The following is a 23923-nucleotide window of genomic DNA, read 5'->3' as shown; positions in this document are numbered from 1 at the left end:
CCCAAGATTTGTAAGTGGTTTAAGTTTGGAATGTTTTACTTAACTGACTTTTTACTGAGTCACTGTCTGACAAAGTAGTGTTGCATTGAAGTAATTTTGGTTTGATATTGGAAATAAAAAGGATATATATTACATGGCATTGAATATGTATTGCAAAGTTGAGCTATGTAAGAGTGTTGTATATGAAGTTAGTAGTTCTGTGGGGTTTTCGTTATGTAAAACCATTGTTTAATTTGTGGAATTTAAACCATGGTCCATTCTGTGTATTGTTGGCTATGCATGGTCATGAATCATTCAGATTCAAAACTATCTTTTCAGTTACAAGTTTTAAATCTCTTGGATTAATTTGAAAATCGGGAAAAAAAATCAGAAATATTTTTAAGGAACTGCGAATTTTATAATACTAAAGCCAACTATTAACCTTGAATTATCTTCAAAAGAATTGTTGCTATTTGCACTTTCATAGTACTGTACTTAATACATTCCCACTTTATATAAGGATACAATATTTAGATGTTTGACCAATGCAAAGTGTCTTTTAAAACTAACAGTTAAACTGTGCGAAACTGATTGGACGTATTGATTTAAATTGAAGTCAGCAAATTAATTAACTTGCTAGTAGGGTCATTCACCTGAATTTGTGAAGTTATGTTTTAAGTTTTGTTTCCTCAAGCTCCTCTAGTTCTGTTTTAAATATTGCAGTTCTTCCTCTGAGGCCGAATGATAAAATTCAGTTCTTATGCTATTGGGTTTCAGTGAAAACTGCATTTCCTATATTTACTCCTTATCCTCGAGTATAATTTTCTTTGGTTCAAATGTAATATCATGGAAATGAATGGAGGTTTGATCAACACAATTGTAAATTAATATTTATAATAAATTCAAGTTTCTGGAGTTTTCATAATGAAAGTGTTTACGGTCTGTTCAACATTATCAAGCTACTTTTGCAACATTGTCAGGCTACAGTGACAGGAGTATTAGAATAACCATAACTGCTTTTGGGCATCTCACCTTGAATTTTTTTTCCACAATGCCAATAAAAGAGAGTTGATGGCATTGTAAGTAAATAATTGCCCAGGGACATGCATTTTAGCAATCTGGTCACAAATTTTGTTTACAGTTACACTAGTTCCACGAGTTTCTTTGCTCCATTTTAATTTACTAGTATATTGCTGAGTGAAAATCATCTTTGCAGTCAGCCTTGGTGTCAGAATCTTAATTTATTGTGTATACTTCCTTAAATATATTCAAGTGATATCTTTATACATTTTCATTAATACAGCAGAAAATGAATATACAGTAAACATTTAACTGGAATTCTTTTAATTACCTATATAGGTGAATTTTAAATAACTGAAAACATCAGAGCTGCTAGTTACATGGCATACACTAGTCCGTTCCAATATAAGTTGGGTGCCCTGGTAGTGTAGCGGTTAGCACAAAGCTAATACCGCTTGGGGTGTTGGAATTCAATCCCTCCGTCCTCTTTAAGCAGTTTGTATGTCCTCCCCGTGGAATGCATGGATTTCTCTGGGTGCTTTGGTTTCCTCCCATAGTCCAAAGGCATACTGATTAGTAGGTTAATTGGTCATTGTTAAAATTGTCCCGTGAACGGGCTAAGGTTAAATCGGGGTTGCTGGGCAGCGCAGCTCAAAGGGACTTAAGGGCTTATTCCACATTGTATCTCTAAATAAACAAAATAAATCAGAAATCATTTTATAACTCAATATGTACCTATTGGGACATGTGCTTGGAAACTACTTTAGAAGCTTCTCAGGCCCACCATTGGATGCAATTAACAGAAGCCATATTTCTGATATGCTGTATCATGTTTAAACCATTTCGGCATTTTGTTCCTTGCACTAATCATTGCATTTGGTCTTTTGCAATGATTTGGAGAGATTTTGTCAAACAAACATGCACACAGCACATACTCCCAGTGATCATGTCCTTTTTTTCTATTGAATTAACTGATATGAGTCTCAGCTGCTATAGAGGTACCACAATTAGCACTTAATGTAGGTTTTAAAGTCATCCACCAATTTGTAAAGTGGCTCACGGTAAGAGCAATAAATTTTGGAGTAATGGTCCTTTGGACCACTGAGTTCGTGCTGACCACAAACCAGTTGTTTTTACACAAATCCTACATTAATTACATGTTTTAATTCTCCCCACATTCTCCTCAACTCACCCTACACTCCATTACATGCCTACACACAAGGAGAAGTTTACAATTGCTAATTCACCTGGCAAACTGCACATCTCTGGAATGTGGGAGGAGCACCTGGAGGAAACCACAGCCAGCACGGATGCTCGGATTGACCAGCATCCCAGCGTCTGGGACTATGCATCAGTGACTGTCCGAGCTATGCTGCCCTTTCTCAACTCCAGAAAGTTAACTCTTCATAACACTTTATGTCAAGACTCAATATCCATGGTCTAGTTTTATCTTGGAATTTTAAATAATTTGGAAAATTGACAGAATATTGCACACAAAATGCCCTGAATTTGTTCCAAATCAGACCAAGCAGAGATATCAAACCCTTCTTGTTTCTCAGATGCCTGCAGGCACACTCACTGATACAACTGCACGTGTTTAGGGCAGAGCCTATACTGTATCCTGAAACAGTTTTTTCATCAGGAACAGTGAAAAGGAATAATATGGATCGATACAAAATAGAATGTGTAATGTGATGGAAAAATAAAATTGTTATTAAGTTAAAGATAAGAAACTGCAACGGAGAAAGGGTATAAGGTGTGTGGTTGGTGTGAAGAGGGAGAGGAATTTGTGCTGAAGGATGGGAAGAAAAAGTTGCTGAGAGGGGTGTTGCTCTGGCAAGTTGATGAGGAAGATATGGTCAGAGAAGCCTGTTTGGAAGGGTGGAATTGGCTCACTACAGGAGGCGTTTTGTGAAGGGGAGCAAATGAAATTTGAGTTTATTGTTCAGTTCATTATCATAAGCACAGTACATGCATGCACAGGTACCATGAAACACTTGCTGCAGTATCACAGGTATGTTGCACAAGTGACATTCACAAGAAAATAAAAACATAACAAAAGAACATAAGATACTATTTACTGAGGTAGCCTCCACTGCTTCATTGGGCAGAGTATTCCACAGATCCACCACTGTTGGGAAAAACAGTTCCTCGTCACCTCCATCCTAAAATTACTCCCTCGAACCTTGAGGCTATGTCCCCTAGTTTTAGTCTCACCTACCAACTTTCCTGCTTCTATCTTATCTATCCCTTTCATAATTTTGTATGTTTCTATGAGATCTCATTCTTCTGAATTCCAGCGAGTACAATCCCAGGTGACTCAATCTCTCTTTATAGCCTAATCCCCTCATCTCTGGAATCAATCTGGTGAACCACCTCTGCAACACATTCAAATCCAGTATATCCTTCCTCAAGTAAGGAGATCAGAACTGCACACAGTACTCCAGCTGTGGCCTCACCAGTACCCTGTACTGTTGCAGCGTAACATCCATGCACTTAAATTCAATCCCTCTCACAATGAAAGCCAAAATTCCACTTGCCTCCTTAATAGCCTGCTGCACCTGCAAACCAACCTTTTGTGATTCATGCACAAGCACTCCCAAGTCCTTCTGCACAGCAGCATGCTGCAATCTTTTATCATTTAAATAATAATCTAATCTAACATTTTTCCTTCCAAAATGGATAACTGCGCATTTACCAACATTGTACTCCATCTGCCAGACCTTTGCCCACTCAATTAACCTATCTATATCCCTTTGCAGACTCGCACAATTTACTTTTCCACTCAATTTAGTGTCATCAGCAAATTTACATGCACTATACTTGATCTCCTCTTCCAGAGCGTTAATGTATATTGTGAACAGTTGCGAGCCCAGCACTGACCCCTGCAGCACACCGTTCACCATTGATTTCCAACCAGAGAAACACCTATGTATCCCAACTTCCTACTCTCTATGGGTTAACCAATCCTCTATCCATTCTAATACATCACCCCCAACTTTATGCAACCTTATCTTATGGTCAAGTCTGTTATGTGGCACCTTATCAAATGCCTTCTGGAAATCCATGTAAGTAACGCTCATCTTTTCCCCTCTATCCACTGTGCTCATTATTTCCTCAAAAAAACTACTAAGTTTGTCAAACAGGACCTGCCTTTGCTGAATCCATGCTGTGTCTGCCTGATGGATCCATTTCTTTACAAATGGCTCGCTATTTCTTCTTGAATGATAGCTTCAAGCATTTTCAACCTACAAATTTTAAACTAACCGGTCTTTCAATTACCTGCCTTTTGCCTACATCCTTTTTTTGAACAGTGGTTTGACATTTGCCTTCTTTCAATCCACTGGGATCTGCCCAGAGTCCAGAGAATTTTGGTAATTTATCACCAAAGCCTCTACTATAACCTCTGCCATTTCTTTCAGTATCCTGGGATGTATTCTGTCAGGACCAGGGGACTTGTCTGTCTTTAGGCCCGCAGGTTTGTTCAGCACTACCTCTTTAGTGATAGCTATTGTATCGAGGTCCTCGCCTCCCATCACATCCATATTATCTCTCTTCAGCATGTTAGAAATGTCCTCCACCATGAGGACTGACACAAAATAGTTATTCCAAGCCTCAGCCATTTCCTCATTACCCAATATCAATTCCCCCTCCACGTCCTCCAAGAGACCTACATTCACTTAGCCACCCTTTTCAGCTTTATATAATTATAATAACTTTTCCATCCATTTTTATATTTTGTGCTAGTTTGTTTTCATAATCTATCTTCCCTTTCTTTATTGCTCACTTGGTGGTTCTTTGTTGCTTTTTAAAGTTTTCCCAATCTTCCAGTTTCCCACTACTCTTGGCGACTTTATACGGATGAGCTTTTAGTTTGATGCCTTCCTTTATTCCGTAGTTATCCATGGCTTGCTCCCCCACCCTTATTGTCCTTGCTTTTAACTGGACTATATTTTTGTTTCACTGTTTCTCAACTGTCCCACCGTATAGCCTGTGTTCCCAGTTGACCCTATCCAGCTCCTCCCTCACCCCACTGTTGTCTCCCTTGTTTAGATACTGGCTTCAGATCAAACATTTGCACCCTCCATTTGTATGAGAAACTCAGTCATACTGTGATCACTCTTTCCAAGAGGATCCCTAACTACAAGATCACTAATTTTACCTGTCTCATTGCACAGGGCCATATCCAAGATAGCACGTTCCTTTGTAGGTCTGGTAACATGCTGTTCAAAAAAGCTATCACATATGCATACTTTGAAGTCCTCCTCAAGACTGCCTAGACCAGGCTGATTCACCCAATCTATGTGCAAGTTAAAGTCCCTCACAATAACTACTGTTTCATTCTTACATGTCTCAGATATTTCTCGGTTTATTGCCTGTGCCTCTGTAATGTTATTATTTGGTGGCCTATAGACAACTCCCACCAGTAATTTTTTTCCCTTTACTATTCCTAATCTCTACCTAGATGGATTAAACATTCTGCTCCTTAGATCTTGTAACGTCTCTCATATCATACTGATCTCATCCTTAATTAAGAGGGCTACCCCACCTCCTTACCTTCCTGTCTATCCTTACATATCACTCAGATATTTAATTCCAATCCTCTCCACCCTGAAACCACATCTCTGTAATAACCACTAAATCATACTCCTTTACTGGGAAACTGGCACCAGCATTGGGGAAGGAGGGAGCTGTCCCATTGGGACGGGCTCGACCCGAACAATGATGGAACCTGGATCCTGGTGAATCGCATGACGACGACTGTTGATAGGGCTTTAAACTAAATAACGGTGGGGGGGGGAGGAGGTGGGTTCAATAGATTAGAGGGGTATGGGTAAGGTAAAACAGTAAAGTGTGGATAAAGTAAAAACAAAAGTTAAAAAAGAGAAAACTAAGGGTGGAGTGCAGAAGTCAAGTGCAAAAGAGACAAAGGTTACTAGATTTGAAAGTTTCAAAGATACACTTAATGTCAGAGGAAAGTATACAATATACATCCCGAAATTCTTTTTCTTCGCAACCATCCACGAAAACAGAGGAATGTCCCAAAGAATGAATGACAGTTAAATGTTAGAACTCCAAAGCCCCCAGCTCCCCCTCCCACACATAAGCAGCAGCAAAGCATCAATAAAGACACAGACTTGCAGTACCCCAAAGGCTGCTCATTCACCCAGTAATTCGACATACTACAGTCTCTCTCTCTCTAATAGGGGGGAAAAAGAGGTGCCCCGTTTGAAAAGCGTAATGAGTGTAAGGGCACTTCATCTGAAGCAAGGTCAGTAAACTGCTAATGATGCAATTATGCTGTCATCCTAGGAATAAACCTGATGAATCTTCTGGATTGCCTCTAATGCTACCCCGTGTTTTAAATAAGGGGTCAAAACTCTGCACTATTACTAGAGAGTGAGCAATTAAGGTGAGAGGGGAGTTTGTGCTTACATACTGGTGGGTGGCTTGAATGTGCTGCCGGAGATAGTGAGGCAAGCTGATGCAACAGGAAGGTTTAAGAAGCTCTTTGGATCGCGGCTATGCAGAGAATGGTGGGATTAATGTGCACTGCGCGTTTAGTGCTCTGTCGGTTCGATGGGAGCAGGTGAAGAGCGCCGCTTTCTGGCAGTCCTCCCGGTCACCGGAGGGCGCTGCTGACTGGTCTTCCCACCGGCCGGGGAGGCGATGTGGGCAGGTACGGTGCTGTGCCGAGGTTTAGCTGGGCAAGGGCCGGGTTTGGTGCTGTGACTCCTTAAATTAATTGGCGCTCGGACCAGAAGCCGACAAGATGCCGCTGGGTTTAAAGCCATCGTGCAGCGTGTGCAAGGCCAACTCGTCGGCCATGTGGAGGAAGAGCAGCCAGGGCGACATCGTCTGCAACAACTGCGCCGGGAAAAGCCCCGGCCCCGGCTCGGCCTCGGCACCGGGAGCGGCTCCGCCAGCGCAGCAGAGCAACGGCGGTGGGAAGCAGGTGAGAGAGACCAGGGCCTCTGTCTGGACGCTGACCCCTCCCAGGGAATGGTGCGCGGTTGCTCCCTAACAACAAATGAAGAGGGGCTGGAAGCTGAAGGCCTCTGAGACCACCTCTGCTTCACCAAAAACTAAGGCCGTTTAATAGACAGTTGTTTTGAGGGTGTTTGGTTCGAGAGTTGATGTAGACCAGACACAGGAAGATGTAATTTGGCGTCTTGAGTTAGCCCTAGCTCCGTGTAGAAACACAAACAACAGGAATTCTGCAGATGCTGGAAATTCAAGCAACACACATCAAAGTTGCTGGTGAACGCAGCAGGCCAGGCAGCATCTCTAGGAAGAGGTACAGTCGATGTTTCAGGCCGAGACCCTTCGTCAGGACTAATTGAAAGAAGAGTTAGTAAGAGATTTGAGAGGGGGAGGGGGAGATCCAAAATGATAGGAGAAGACAGGAGGGGGAGGGATGGAGCCAAGAGCTGGACAGGTGATTGGCAAAAGGGGATACGAGAGGATCATGAGGCCTCCTGTACTGTAAAGATAAAGCCACACTCAGGTTGGAGGAACAACACCTTATGTTCTGTCTGGGTAGCCTCCAACCTGATGGCATGAACATCGACTTCTCTAACTTCCGCTAATGCCCCACCTCCCCCTCGTACCCCATCTGTTACTTATTTTTATACACACATTCTTTCTCTCACTCTCCTTTTTCTCCATCTGTCCATCTAAATATACCCCTCGCCCATCTGCTGGGTCCCCCCCCCCCGCCCCCTTGTCTTTCTTCCCGGACCTCCTGTCCCATGATCCTCTCGTATCCCCTTTTGCCTATCACCTGTCCAGCTCTTGGCTCCATCCCTCCCCCTCCTGTCTTCTCCTATCATTTTGGATCTCCCCCTCCCCCTCCAACTTTCAAATCCCTTACTCACTCTTCCTTCAGTTAGTCCTGACAAAGGGTCTCGGCCTGAAATGTCGACTGCACCCCTTCCTAGAGATGCTGCCTGGCCTGCTGCGTTCACCAGCAACTTTTATGTGTGTTCCGTGTAGAAACATCCAGTTTTTGGTATCCGTTTATTATTGTAATATTGTCTTGTATATTGTATATACAGATCAAATCATTACATGGTGCATTGAGATTGAACAGGTTAAACAAAATCGCAGAATAAACTAACAGGTGCAGAGGAAGTTCAGGTAAGGTGCATATCATAACAAAGGACAAGAGTCCATCTTTTGGTTATAGGGAACCCACTTAATAGTTTTATGACAGTGGGATGGAACTGTCTGTGAGCCAGGTGATAGGTGCTATCAGGCTTTTGCATCTTCTGCCCAATCGAAAAAGGGAGAAGAGAGGATGTTTGGGGGTGGGTGGGGTGTTTGATTACGCTGACTGCTTTTTTGAGGCAGTCTATAGAAGGGAGGCTGGTTTCTGCGACATGCTGAACTGTCCAGAACCCTGCAGACTCTTGTGTGCAGAGCAGTTACTATGCCAAGCCAGCAAATCTAATTTTTGTTTGTAAGTCCCGAATGAATCGCAACTCACTATGCTTTCAAATACTGAGTTTCAGATTAAGGTTATTCTATGTAAATAGTTTTTCCCTCCTATCGCTCATTTGTTCAAGTTCAATAGGTTCAGTAAGTACATTTAACATGAATGTAAGTACATTCAGTAAGTGAAATGTATATAATATACCTCCTGAAATTCTTTTTCTCCGCAACCATCCACGAAAACAGAGGAGTGCCCCAAAGAATGAATGGCATTTAAACGTTAGAACCCCAAAGCCCCCCTGCCCAGCTGTCCACTCCCACACACAAGCAGTAGCAAGGTAATGATCCCTCCCCTCCCCCAGCAAAAAAAGCATTGGTGCCCTCCACCGAGCGTGCAGCAAAGCATTAATAAAGATACAGACTTGCAGTACCCCAGAGACTGCTTGTTCACCCGTTATTCGACATGCCATAGGCTGTCCCTCCCCCTCCCCCTCCCCCTCCCCCTCTCTCTCCCCCCCAATAAGAGATAAAGGGGTGTCTGTGTTTCACAGTGAGAGGGGAGATATAACAAAGAACTCACTGATTTATTGTGTTAAATATCTGTTGCGTCACTTTTTCCGAGGCCTGTGCCCAGAGAATTGGCCCCGGAAAGGTTCAGGTCTGTGGACACACAGCTCCCGATGTTCCGTGTTCTCCCGCGATGCCTCAGTTGGGGGCACCGGCCTTGAATGAGCCCGTCTCCAGAGCCATGAAAATCCAGCACCCTGATGGCGCACGAGTCTTCCAGGCCGCGACCCTGGCATATCGAAAAACTGCCAGTTGTGGCACCCTGAGATTGGGTCCCATTTCTGCAAAGAACTGAAGTCAGAGTGCAAATCCAAATCAGGGTCTTCAAAAGAACCTGGAAAAGGGAAAAAAGAGATATCAAAGATAGAAACAGAGCTGTTTCTGAAGATGCAAGCAAAGGAGTTGCCGTTTAGCGCCATCTTAACTTTGCTCCGCCCTCCAATTGTCATTCAAATGTAGACATGTATACGGCCAAATGAAACAACCATTCCTTCACACCAAGATGTATAACACAGTACATAGAACACACACACAATGCCTAAAGTAATATCACGAGCAAATTAAATAATAAGGTACATTTACGACACTAATTGAAAAATAAACAACATAAAAGCACTGGTGCTTCATGCGTGATGTGATCTGGGTGGTGGCATGGAGTTCAGTAGTCTTCTTGTGGAAAAGAAGTTCTTACCTTATTGCTACAGTACCTCCTGCCTGCTGGTGGGGTGAAGGAGATTGTTGGACAGATGGGAGGGGTCATTAACTTGCTAAGGACCCTATGTACACAACGCTCTTGACAAATATCTCTATTGGATGGAAGAGAGACCCTGATGATCCTTTCTGCACTCCTCGCAATCCCTTGTAGGGACTTGTGGTCAGATGCTGTGTGATTCCCCTACCAGATGGTGATGAGTTGGACAAGACACTTGATGGTGCTCCTGTGAAAATTGATTAAAATGGGGTGAGGGGGGAGCCTCACTCACCTCACTCTCCTCAAGAAGTGGAGATGCTGCTATGCTTTCTGACCAAAGAGGTGGGGTTGAGGGACCAGATGAGATTGTCCATTATATGCACTCCCAGAAACTTCGTGTTCCTAACTCTCCCCACGAGGAGGAGCCGTGTATGAGTGGTCCGTCTGCACCTTCCTAAGGTCCACGATCATCCCTATGGCCTTGTCCACATCGAGACTCGCGTTCTACTCACACCATGCTACTAGCCGCTCACCCTCCTTTCTGTATGCCATCTTGTCAGCGTTGTTGACTGTGCCATTAGCAAACTGGATCTAGCAGTGCAGTCATGCATCAGCCTGTAAACAGCAGTGGGCTGAGTACACCGAGCTGGGAAATGCCAGTGCTCAGTGTGATGGAGCTAAGACGTTTCTGGCAACATGGACTGACTGGCCTTTCTGTCAAGAAGTCTATGAGCCAGTTACAGAGTGAGGTGTTGAGACACAGCGAGGACAGTTTACGCAGCAGCTTCTAGGGATGATATTAAACGCCGAGCTGAAATCAATAAACAACAGGCTGGCGTATGAGACTCTCCAGGTGAGATTGGGCGGTCTGGAGTGCAGAGACTATGGCATCAGCAGTAGATTGAATTGAGCGATAAGCAAAAGTATTATCATCTCCTTCCCCAGTACTTGATTTATGCAGTAAGTGGCATGATCCATTGCTCCCTGAAAGAGCTAACACGAGAAACTGTATGACGTTTGTGCCTTCATCACTCGGATATTGAGTAGAAAAGTCGAGAAGTCCTGTTTCAATGAGGTAAAGTTGGTTAGGCCCTATTTGGAGATCTGGTCACTGCCTTACAGGAAGGATGTGGAGGCTTTGATGCGTGTGAAAAGAGGGTTCCTAGGATGTTGCTTGGAGGAATTCAACAAACTTGGATTGTTTTGTCTTGAGGGTCAGAGATTGAGAAACAGTGTGATAGGAGTGTATATAATTTTGAGCAGCATAGATAGGGTAAATGGTCAGAGGATTTTTCCCAGCATGGCAATGCCAAATACCAGCAAGCCTAAGGTGAGAGGGGGGAAAAGTTTAATGAAGATTTATAAGCTCTCTGCACAGAGAGCCTTATAGGTGCTCGGAATGTGCTGCCAGTGGAAGAGGACACATGTAATAACAACGTGTAAGAGCCATTGAGAGAGACGTATGTCAATCCAGTTCTTGTTTGAAAGTACCAAGTGAATCACATCCTCCCACACTTGCAGTAAGTTTCAGATCATAGTTACTCTCCATGTAAAGTTTTTTTCCATCCTACTTATCATATGTTTTCTGTGGAATTTCTCTTGTTAGTGTTCTCAGAGGTGTTTCACCTAAGAGTTTGAACTATACAGTGTCCCTTTGTTTAAAGTTTCATGAGATCAGTATCAAAGGCATTAACCAACTGACGAAATTTTCTTAGGCTACGTCCACACTAGACCGGATAAATCCGTAACCAAAGCTTTTTCTTTTCATTTTGACCCTCCGTCCACACTGAAATGGCGTTTTCCTCTCCCGAAAATGGAACTTTTCTAAAATGCTCTCCAGAGTGTTTAAATCTGAAAACGCCGGTTGGGCGTTGTGTGTACGGGGTAACCGGAGGTTTTAAAAAACCTGTCGTCCCTTTCATCGGTGAAGAGACTATGACCGTAGGAAATGTTTCCAGGGTGACCCCTCTGTGGGAGTGGGGAAGATGTTGGTGGGGTCATCGGGGGGGTCTGTGTAGCTATTGTAGTGGCTGTGAGGCTGGTATTGTGGCGGTGAAAAGTACTTGGGGGGGCGGGGGGGGGAGCCATCATATTCCTCATCATTGCAAATCCCTCTACAACAGAGTTAGTCAGTTTTTCAATGTTTGTTGTCAGCCGGGTCATACTGTCCGTGAACTCCCTGTCGGTTCCCTCCATATGCTCCAGTATTTGTTTTTTCAGTTTTAAGTCCTCCTGCACGAGAGCCAACGGCTGTCCGTCGTTTGGCAATTTCCTTTTAAGTTTTTCTAGTCTGTAACTGGACAAATACACACCAAGTATACTGTTTCCTCTTCACTTGTTTTCTGTAGATGTGTCCTGCGCATGCCCAGTAGGAGGAGATTCGCCCAAATACCTGTTTTAATGTGGACGGAGGTATTTTCCAAAACGCCTGGTGTGGATGCCTATCTTTTTTACTTGAAACCGGCGTTTTCAAAATTATCTGGTCTGGTGTGGACATAGCCTTAGATAAAAAGGCCTGAAGCCTGGAGAAACCACTTACAAGTTAATTGGGCCATTAGTTAATCAGGGCAGCTGCTTATTTGGGACAACTCTTATAGAGCAGAAGCTATCGAGAAAATAGCTGGGATTCCCTTTGTTTATTTGGGATAATATGCAGCTTAAAATGGGCAGGAGACTGTTGCTGAACAGTTACTAACTAGCATCAGTCACATGCACTTATGTGGCCATTAGGTAGTACATGGTGCTTAGAGTAGACAGTTTTTAAATTACAGTCAGTTGTGTGTTTGTTCAGAAAGCAGTGATTTTTGTGACTGGTAGTTGGTGAGAAATAAGCAGCAAGTCAATTCGGAACTGTTTTGCTTGCTGCGGTTTCAAGCATTCAGGCTTGGAGATGCCACAAATGGCCAAGAGTGAAAATGAAACTATTTCACTGCTTCAGCACGTTAGGAACTATGGATAATTCAAAGCTATCAACAGTCATCTTGAATATTACAATGAAAATGAAGATTCAGAGGATGCAATCGTCGAAAACATTGCATGAAGGCAGTCAATTATCTGCACTAGGTATCTGCCCTATTTTGTTCATTTGCAATCAATCAAAAGAACATGGCAGCGTACACACGATGAATTCCTCTGTCTATAACTATTAGAAACTAATACGTACACAGTTTTATAGTATTGTAGTAATATTCATAGTGTTCTAATTCTGTATTTCATTTAAATACGTAACTTGTTATTCAGTTAAACTTTGGTTTGTCTTTTTTTTGTACCTTTTTAACTATTTCTGTGAAACTTCAGCAATCTGGACAGCCCATTAGGTCAAAATGTACCGCTCCCGATGTGTCCTTAGAATCCACTGTATTCTGTTCAATGAGCAAATTATACTGTGCTGGCTCTCTGCACATCTATGTTTGATCTGGATTCAGTACTATTTGTGGTTTAACTGCTATGTAATAAGTGGTCATCTTGTAGTCTATGCCTGTATTTAAGACTAGAAGCCCATATACTTTTTAATCAACTTTCTCAATCTCCTTTACCATTTTAAACAAACTTTATATATAAAGGCTGAGGTTTAGAGTCATATAGAGCGATATAGCACAGATAACACCATATTGCTCACCTAGGTAGTCTGTGTTTTGGCTATATTTTGAGGAAAAGACCAAATCTAAATAATCTAAAAAAAGAGGACTGAGTGTTCTCATAATCTAAAAGACTATTATCATTTACCTTACTGATGTTTCTTACTTTAAATATTTCTATAAGGTTGCCAGGAAATAAAGATCTAGCCTGGCCAACCTCTCAGCTCAGACCCTCTAGTCCTGACAACATCCTTAGAAATCTTTTTGCACATTTTTCAGTTAAATTAATTTTTTCCTATAACAGTAACCAAAACGGTACACAGTACTCCCAAATGCAGCCTCACAGTGACTTGTAGAACTGCGACCTAATGTCCCAGCTCTTGCACTCAATGTCCTGACTGATGAGGTCGACCATGCTAAACACCCTTTGTGCCATTCTGTCTACCTGTGATGCTGCTTTCAATGAACTATGCACAGGGACTTCCTTTATCCCATTACACTACCTAGTGCCCTACCATTCATAGTACAAGTCCTACACTGGTTTGGCTTTTCAAAATGCGTTACCTCTCACTTATCTGTATTGAAATCTATTTGCCACTCCCTGGGCCACTTATCTAATGGTTAAATATCCCCCATAATCTGCAATAACTTCCTTCACTATCATCTGCGGACTTACTGATCAAGCCTTGTACGTTTGCAATTGTAGTATATAAATAACGAATAACAAGACTCCCGATACCAACTCCTATGGCATTCTACTAGGCAGTGCTCTCCTTTTAGATTTCTACCTTCTGATTTATATTGCTTCCTCTGAATCATCCTATCAAAATGTAATCCGTCAAATTTTATGTGCCACATATGCACTCACTATACAGTTTGTATCTCCTCAACATCTGTTACTTTACTCTTTAAAGTTCACTATTCATCCATAGAGTCATAAAGAATTACAGCACAGAAACAGGCCCTTTGGCCCATCTAGTCCATGTTGAAACCATTTAAATAGCCTACTCCCATCAACCTGCACCAGACCATAGCCTTCCATACCCCTACTACCTACGTACCTATCCAAACTTGACTTAAGCGTTGAAATCGAGCTCACATTCACCACTTGTGCTGGTAGCTTATTCCACACTTTCATGTCCCTCTGAGTGAAGACGTTTCCCCTCGTGTTCCCCTTAAACTTCTCACCTTTCACCATTAAGCCATGACTTCTGGTTGTAGTCACCCGACCCAACCTCCGTGGAAAAAGCCTGCTTCCATTTACTCTATCTATACCCCTCATAATTTTATGTATCTCTATCAAATCTCCTCTCAAGCTTCTACATTCTAAAGAGTACAGTCATAACCTATTCCATCCTTCCTTATAACTCAGATCCTCCAGACCAGGCTGTAAATTTTCACTGCACTCTTTCAACCTTATTTATATCTTTCCTGTAGGTAGGTGACCAAGACTGCACACAGTACTCCAAATTAGGCCTCATCGATGTCTTACACAACTTTAACATAATATCCCATCTCCTGTACTCAATACATTGATTTATGAAGGTTAATGTACCAAAAGCTTTCTTTATGACCCTATCTGCCTGTGGCACCACTTTCAATGAATTATGGATCTATATTCCTAGATCGCTTTGTTCTACCGCACTCTTCAGTGGCATACCATTCACAGTGTAAGGCCTATCCTGGTTGGTCTTATCGAAGTGAAAAACCTTGCACTTGTCTGCACTAAATTCCATCTTCCATTTTTTCCTGCTGATGCAGATTATTTTGCGAGCCATGATAGCCTCTCTCACTGTCCACTACATCCCAATCTTGGTGTCATCCACAAATTTGCTGATTCAGTTAACCATATTATCATCATCCAGATCATTGATATAGATGACAAACAACAAAGAACCCAGCACCAATCCCTGTGGCACACCACTAGTCACATGCCTCCAGTCAGAGAGGCACCACTCTACTACCTACTACTCGCTGGCTTCTCCCACAAAGCCATGTCTAATCCAATTTACTACCTCATCTGAATGCTGAGTAACTGAACCTTCTTGACCAGCGGGGCCTTGTCACATGCCTTACTAATGTCCACGTAGACAACATCTGCTACACAAAATAATCTGCAGATGCTATTGTCAAAGGAACACTCACAAGGCGCTGGAGGAACTCAGCAGGTCAGTCAGCATCAGTTGAAAAGATTAGTCGACGTTTCGGGCCAAAACCCTTCGTCAGGACTGAAGGAAGAACTTTGGGGAGGGTTGAACATAGAATTCTCCAACTTCCGGTAATTCTCTCCCCCTCCCTTCCTCTATCCCTATTTCACATCACCTCCCTCATAGTTCTGCCTCCTTCTACTACTTTGCATTGTTCTCCTGCCAATCACCTCCCTGCTTCCCCTCCCCCACCCCTTTGTCTTTAAAATTACTGTTTTTTTCAACTATCAGCATTCTTCAAACCCTCCCCAAAGTTCTTCCTTCAGTCCTGACGAAGGGTTTTGGCCCGAAACGTCGACTAATCTTTTCAACTGATGCTGACTGACCTGCTGAGTTCCTCCAGCGCATTGTGAGTGTTCCTCAGACAACATCTGCTGCATTGCCTTCATCCGTTTTCCTGGTAACTTCCTTGAAAAATGCTATAAGATCGGTTAGACATGACTTACAATGCATGAAGCCATGCTGACTATCTTTAATCTGTCCATGTCTATCCAAATACTTGTATATGCGGTCCCTTAGAATACCTTCCAGTAACTTTCTCACAGCTGATGTCAGACTCACTGGCCTATAATTTCCTGGTTTCTGTTTAGAGCCTCTTTTAAACAGCAGAACAACATTGGCTATCCTCCAATCCTCTGGTACCTCTCTTGTTGCTAAGGATATTTTAAATATTTCTGCTAGGGCCCTAGCTATTTCTGCACTTGCCTCTTAATAGGGTCTGAGGGAACACTTCATCAGGCCCTGAGGATTTATCCACCCTGATTTTCCTCAGGGTAGCAAACACCTCCTCCTCTGTAATCTGTACAAGTCCGTGAAGTTGATATCTATCGACTCTATCCATCTCCTGAGTAAATATAGACGCAAAGAATGCATTTAAGATCTCCCCCATCTGTTTTAGCTTGACACATAGAGGACCATTCTGGTCTTCTGGAGGACCAATTTTGTCCCCTTGGAATCCTTTTGCTCTTAACATACCTGTAGAATCCCTTAGAATTCTCCTTCATCTTGTCTGCTAGAGCAACTTCAGGCCTTCTTTTAGCTTTCCTAATTTCTTTCTTAAGTGTTCCCTTGCATTTCTTGTACTCCATAAGCACCTCATTTGTTCCTACTTGCCTATACCTGCTATGCACCTTTTTTTTTTTATCTTAACCAGGGCCTCAATATCTTGAAAAACAAGATTCCCTACACCCATTATCTTTATCTTTTATTCTGACAGGCACAATCAAGCTTTGTACTCACAAAATTTCGTTACTGAGTTTACCTTCGCCAGAAAGCAGCCTGTCCCAAAACACACTTGACAGATTATATCCGATACCAACAAAGTTGGCCTTTCTCCAATTGAGAATCTCAACCCACAAACCAGACCTATCTCTTTGGATATGTACTTTGAAGCTAATGGCATTATAGTCACTGGATGTAAAGTGTTCTCCTACACAAATTTCTGTCATCTGCCCTGTCTCATTCCCTAATAGCAGATCCAGACCACATGACATATGAGCAGAATTAGGCCATTTGACCCATCGAGTCTGCTCTGCCATTCAATCATGGCTTTTTTCCCCTCCTCGGCCCCACTTCCCATCCTTCTCCCTGTAACCTCTGATGCCTTGTCCAATCAAGAACCTATCGTGCTCTGCCTTAAGTACCCAATGACCTGGCCTCCCCAGCTGCCTGTGGTAATAAATTCCACAAATTTACCACCCACTGGCTAAAGAAATTACACCTCTGTTTTAAATAGACACCCTCGTGTCCTAGACTCCCCCACCATGGGAAACATCCTTTCTACGTCTACTCTGTCTAGACCTTTCAACATTGGAAAGGTTTCCCACCAACCTACCGTCTTTGGGCTGTTTCTGTTACTTGGTATTAGTTTGTCAAATACCATGGTGTTTTGCCAGTTACTGAGGTGTTACTGCTCCTTATGAAAGTGCAAAGTAAATTTATTATTAATTTATTTTATTCATTTATTGAGATACAGTGCAGAATAGGTCCTTCCAGCCTTTTGAGCTGCTCTGCCCAGCAACCCCCCATTTAAGCCGAGCCTAATCACAAAACAATTTACAATGACTAATTAGCCTACCAACAGTACATTTTTGAACTGAGGGAGGAAACCCATGCGGTCACGGGGAGAACATACAAACTCCTTATCGACAGCAGGAATTAATGTACATATATGTCACCGTACACTACCTTGAGGTTCATCTTCCTGCAGCCATTTACAGGAAAACAAAGCAACACAATAGAATCAATGATAAAAGAAGTGACCAACAACCAATATGTAAAAGAAGATGAACTGTGCAAATAAAATTAAATAAATAATACTGAGAACATGAGTTGTAGAGTCCTTAAAAGTGAGTCCATAGGTTGTAGAATCACTTCAGAATTGAGGAGAGTAAAGTTTTCCACACTAGTTCAGGAGCTTGGGGTTTTAAGGCAATAGCTGTCCCTGAACCTGGCGGAGTGGGAGCTAAGGTTCCCGTATCTTTTTCCTGATGGAAGCAGAAGAGGCGAGCATAGCCTGGATGGCTGGGGTCCTTGATGATGGGTGCTCAATATGGCAGCACTCCTTGTAGATGTGTTCAGTGGTGGGGAGGGATTTCCCTGGATGGACTCAGCTGTATCCTCCACTTTCTGTAGACTTTTCCATTCTTGGCCATTGGTGTTTCCTTACCAGTTTGTGATGCAACCAGTCAGAATGCTCTCCACTGTGCATCTATAGAAGTTTGTCCAAGTTATAGATGACATGCCAAATCCGTGCAAACTTCTAAGAAAGTAGAGGCACTATTGTTCCTTTTTTGTGATGACACTTAACTGCTGGTGCTAGGACAGCTCCTCTATATGTTAACGCCAAGGGATGTGAAGTTACTGGCCCTTTTCACCTCCAATCCCCTGATGAGGACTGGGTCATGGACTTATAACTTCTTCCTCCAGTAGTTAATAATCAACTCTTTGGTTTTGCTGACATTAAGTGAGAGGTGGTTGTGGCGCCATTCAACCAGATTTTCATTCTCCCTCCTATATGCCATTTCATCATCGCCTCAGATTTGCCCAATGATAGTGGTGTTGTCAGCAAACAAATATGGCTTTGGAGCTCTACTTAGCCACACCGTAAAGGATATGCTAACGCCAAGGAATCAGGGAGCTAAGCACACAGCCTGTGGTTCACCTATGCTGATGGTGATTGTGGAAGAGATGTTGTACCAATCCATACTGACTAGGGTCTTCAAGTGAGGAAATGCCTCTAGTTCCACAGGGTGGTATCAAGCTTAGCGATTGGTTTCACGAGGATGATAGTGTTGAATGCTGAGCTGTAATCATTGAAGAGCATCCTGATGTATGCATCTTCATTGTCCAGATGTTCCAGAGCTGAGTGAAGAGCTAATGAAGTGTCATCTGTTGACCTGTTATGACAGTAGGCAAATTGGAGCAATTCCAAGTCATCCTCAAGCAGGAGTTAATGTGCTTCATGACCAATCTCTCAAAGCAATCCATCACAGTGGATGTAAGTGCTACAGGCTGATTATTCCATGCCCTTCAGTCCCAGTCCCAGTCCCAGTAACAAGAATATTATATGGCACTTCAAGCACTTCAAGTGTCTGTTGAAGTGTGTGTGTGTGTGTGTGTGTGTGTGTGTGTATATATACACACACACACACACACACATATACATATATATCTCAGAAAACAGCATTTCCCTTGTAGACTTACCTGTTACTCATCAAAACTTTTATCTGGTTTACTAGACAAGATTTTCGTTTAAGATTTCCGTTTAAGCTGGTTTACTGTAATTGGTTTCCCCTTGTCCAAGTGACTGCTAATTCTGTCCCAAATTCTTGTTTTGAGAACTTCCCCAGCTGCCAAGGTTAAAATGACATATCTGTTGTTGCTAGGTTTATCCTTGTGCCCTTTTTATTTTGAACAAGGATGTAACATTTGCAATTTTACAGTCCTATAATCACCAACCCTGAATCTGTAGATGTCTGGAAGGTTATGATGAGAGCTTTTGCAATTTTCTTCCTTATTCCCATTGGCAGTCTAGCCAGTATCTTAATAAGGTTACTTATCTAGTTTAACTGCAGCTGGCCTTTCCAGGACCTCTTCTTTGTTAGTTTTTAACACACCCACAATTGAATTTAGCTTCCTTTGGTAAGGCATCTGCAACATCATCTTTTTAATGATTGATGCAAATACTTATTTGGTACCTTAGCGTTCCCTCTTCCTCCATGAGAATATTTCCTTTTCAGTCTATGATGTGTCCCACCTCTCCTCTGGCAACACTTTTTCTGTTCACCTGCCTTTTTTTTAATATCCTTTCATATTTAATCTCTTTTTTTTGTGTTTTGACAGGCAAAGCAAGAAATTCACAGACGATCTGCAAGGTTACGGAATACAAAATACAGGTCTATGCCTCCCACTGAGAAAAAAGTTTCTACCAAAGGAAAGGGCCGTAGGCATATATTCAAATTAAAAAATGTAAGGCGGTTCAAAGGTACAGTCTTTGAATATTTAAAGCTCTTGGGGATGAGATGAAAAAAGTTGTTCAACTAGTGTAATTATTTTAACTCGATCTGACTGGTTCACTATATAATTTATCAATCATTCTGAGAGTCTTATATCTGGTACTCATTAATAGTTGATGCCCTCTGTTCTTTAAAAAAAATTTCCATCCTGAGTAGCTTGCAATGGATCTTTTATTAAGTGTGGAATGTAAAAGGGTCTGAAAGTGCGCAGATGACTACCATGGTTAAATCCATGACTGTGATACATTTATTGATTGTGTATTCCAGTAACTGAACTTCTACAAAATGCTTATGACAGCATAGTTATGGCACTTAAATGTCCATGAGTAATTTATTTTGGAGAAAATTTCACCCTCTCTTTTCCCATGAACTACATGGCCGTACTGTAGGGGAAATGTAAGCTGTGCTGCCCTATTTAATAAGTGATATCATTTAACGGTGTATTTCAAATAGAGAGCTTAGTTGATGTTTAAGGCACAGAAGATGGTCTTTAAATCTGTTGTACCCATTTAAGCCAAAATGGATCTCTGTTATCACTTCTATGACCTTTAGGGTTGTTATTATTCCTTTTTACCCTCTCTAAGCCTCTCAGAATCAGAATCAGAATCAGGTTTATTATCATTGGTATGTGTCATGAAATTTGTTAACTTGATTTTGTACCCTTCAGTTAAATTTGGTTTTGGTTATTTCAAAGAAAATAACCCAACCTAGTCAATTTCTCGCAACCATATTTCTCCAGTCCTGGCAACTAACTAGAAAATCTCCCCTGTACACTTATGGCATATTCTTCCTGTAATCTGATGACCAGAAATACACAAATAATGTAAATCTTGTCTTCCTAGTATTTCGCAGTTCTAGCCTGACCTGGAATCTAGTTGCTCATGTCTAATTTGCAGTCTCTTGTGTCTCAATCTAGCCTGACCTACCTGCTTGGCAGATAAAGGCTAACATTATGATATTTAATATTCTGGTTTTGATTTTGTAAAATTATAATAGTGGAATTTGATAAGGGGCCTGTTGACTATCAGAATTGTAAGAGAAATGCTGAAAATTGGGAGTTTTATAGTATTGCATTCACTTGCATATAAGACCGGAAAACTAGCTTCTTATTTTATGATTGAAAGTAAAGATATTTTGCATGTTAAGAAGGTGCACTGTAGAATAATTAGTTGTACATAGAACAAATTCTATTCCTTGTTAGGCAGTCTTTAATGTAATCTCTTGCTCTCCAGTTCCTCATCTTTATTTTTCAAATGCTGGTTTAGTATAATGACTGAGTCTTTTATACTTTACAGCCAATTAAAGCACCAGAGTCTGTGTCTACAATAATCACATCTGAATCTATTTTCTATGGGGTAAGACTTTTTTCAGTTCTATTGCATATTTTTAAGAGAAATATCTGATAGAGATCTCATTCTTGCTTTGAAAAAGTTATTTTTATCAATGGATATCACTGATATGAAGTAAAGTTCATTTTCTGGCAGCGGTACAGTGAAAAGGCATAAAATTACTATAAGTTACAAAATAAATAGTGTAAAAGAAAGAAATAACCAGGTAGTGCTCATGGACTCTTCAGAAAGATGGCGGAGGGGAAGCAGATGTTCCTAAATCCTTGCATGTGGGTCTTCAGGCTCCTGTACCTCATCCCTGATGGATAGTAACAAGAAGAAAGCATTTCCAGGATGATCCACCTCAGGCCAGTGTCAATCAGGGCTTTAGGTATTCTGAGCAATGGGATCAACATGCATGAAACAGCATATCCTAATGCCATCATCATCGTTTTGGGGGATTTCAACCAGGCCAGTCTGGAAAAAAAATCACTAAACAGTTACCATCAGCAGATCATTTGCAATGCCATCAGCAGATCATTTGCAACACACTGGATCATTGCTACATTACCATCAAGAATACCTAGCGTGCAATTCCACCCTCACTTCAGGAAGTCTGATCACCTGGCTATACTTCTACAGGAGGATCAAGAAGGTATGGACAAGAGAAGCACAGGAATGCTTACAGGACTGCTGTGAATTGGTGGTTTGGACTGTATTCAGGGATTCATTTTCGAATCTGGATTAGTACCCTGCAGTTGTTACCGACTTCATTAAAACTTGTATGGATAGGTGTGTGCCTACAAAGACTCGCTGTACATTCCCAAACTAAAAGCCGTGGATGAAGGCTAGATCTGTGACATTCAAGGCTGGCAATCCAGGTTAGTACCAGAAAATCAGGTATGACTTGCAGAGGGCTATTTCAGGCGAAGAGACAATTTCGAACAACATTGGAGGCAACATCGGATGTACGACAATTCTGGCAGGGCTTGCAAGACATTGCTTCCTAGAAAGCGAAACCCAAAAGCATGAACGGCAGTGATGCTTCACTACCAGATGAACTCAATGCTTTCTATGCCCGCTTTGAAAGGGAAAATATAACTACAGCTGTGAAAATCCTTGCTGCACCCGGTGACCCTGTGATCTCTGTCTCAGAGGCCGATGTTAGGCTGTCTTTAAAGAGGGTGAATCTTCGCAAGGCAGAAGGTACCTGGTAAGGCTCTGAAAACTTGTGCCAACCGCTTGACAGGAGTATTTAAGGACATTTTCAACCTCTCACTGCTATGGGTGGAAGTTCCCACTGCTTCAAACAGGCAACAAAAAGAGTAAGAAGAGTAATATGAGCTGCCTTAATGACTATTACCCAGTAGCACTAACATCTGCAGTGATGAAATGCTTTGAGAGGTTGGTCATGACTAGACTGAACTCCTGCCTCAGCAAGGACCTGGACCCATTGCAATTTGCCTATCGCCACAATAGGTCAACAGCAAAAACAGTCTCTATGGCTCTTCACACAGCCCTAGACCACCAGGGACAATATAAACACCTATGTCAGGATGCTGTTCATCGACTATAGCTCAGCATTTAATACCATCATCCCCACAATCCTGAATGATAGAACCTGGGTCTCTGTACCTCCCTCTGCAATTGGACCCTTGACTTCCTAACCACAAGACCATAATCTTTGAGGATTGGTGACAGTATCTCCTCGCTGATGATCAACAACGGTGCACCTCGAGTATGTGCTTAGCCCACTGCTCTATTTTCTCATGCCTAGCCACACAGTCATGGGTATAGCTCAAATACCATCAATAAATTTGCTGATGATACAACCATTGTTGGTAGAACCTCAGATGGAGACGAGAGGGTGTACAGGAGTGAGATATGCCAGTGGTGTCGCAGCAACAACCTGGCACTCAACGTCAGTAAGATGAAAGAGCTGATTGTGGACTTCAGGAAGAGTAAGATGAAGGAACACATACCAATCCTCATAGAGGGATCAGAAGTGGAAAGAGTGAACAGTTTCAAGCTCCCTGGTGTCAAGATCTCTGAGGACCTAGCCTGGTCCCAACATATTGATGCCGCTATAAAGAAGGCAAGACAATGACTATACTTCATTAGGAGTTTGAACAGATTTGCTATGTCAACAAGTACACTCAGAAACTTCTATAGGTGTACCGTGGAGAGCATTCTGACAGGCTGCATCACTGTCTGGTATGTGGGTGGGGGTAGGGGGGCTACTCCACAGGACCGAAAGAAGCTGCAGAAAGTTGTAAATCTAGTCGGCTGCATTTTGGGTACTAGGCTACAGAGTACCCAGGACACCTTCGAGGAGCAGTGTCTGAGAAAGGCAGCATCCATTATTAAGGACCCCTAGCACTCAGGGTACGCCATTTTCTCACTGTTACCTTCAGGTAGGAGGTACAGAAGCTTGAAGGCATACACACAGTGATTCCGGAACAGCTTCTTCCCCTCTGCCATCCGATTCCTGAATGGACATTGAACCTGTGAACACTACCTCACTTTTTTAATATTTATTATTTCTGGTTTTGCACGATTTTTAATCTATTCAATATACATATACGTAATTGATTTACTTATT

At 42.1% G+C, this 23923-nt stretch overlaps 1 protein-coding gene across 1 annotated transcript in view; it reads left to right on the top strand.

The window, feature by feature from the left end:
* The first annotated feature begins 6643 nt into the window (after positions 1 to 6643).
* The window catches only part of gatad1 (GATA zinc finger domain containing 1), a 31361-nt gene continuing 14081 nt past the window's right edge, over positions 6644 to 23923 (top strand). The window contains exons 1-3 of the mRNA XM_072253701.1: positions 6644 to 6955; positions 19821 to 19946; positions 21289 to 21348. Of these exons, the coding sequence (XP_072109802.1) occupies positions 6773 to 6955; positions 19821 to 19946; positions 21289 to 21348 (369 nt within the window). The 5' untranslated portion in view covers positions 6644 to 6772. The remainder of the gene's footprint in view (positions 6956 to 19820; positions 19947 to 21288; positions 21349 to 23923) is intronic.

Source organism: Mobula birostris, chromosome 3, assembly GCF_030028105.1.
Source record: "Mobula birostris isolate sMobBir1 chromosome 3, sMobBir1.hap1, whole genome shotgun sequence".
Classification (NCBI taxonomy): domain Eukaryota; kingdom Metazoa; phylum Chordata; class Chondrichthyes; order Myliobatiformes; family Myliobatidae; genus Mobula; species Mobula birostris.
This window is presented reverse-complemented; position numbering and strand designations above follow the sequence as displayed.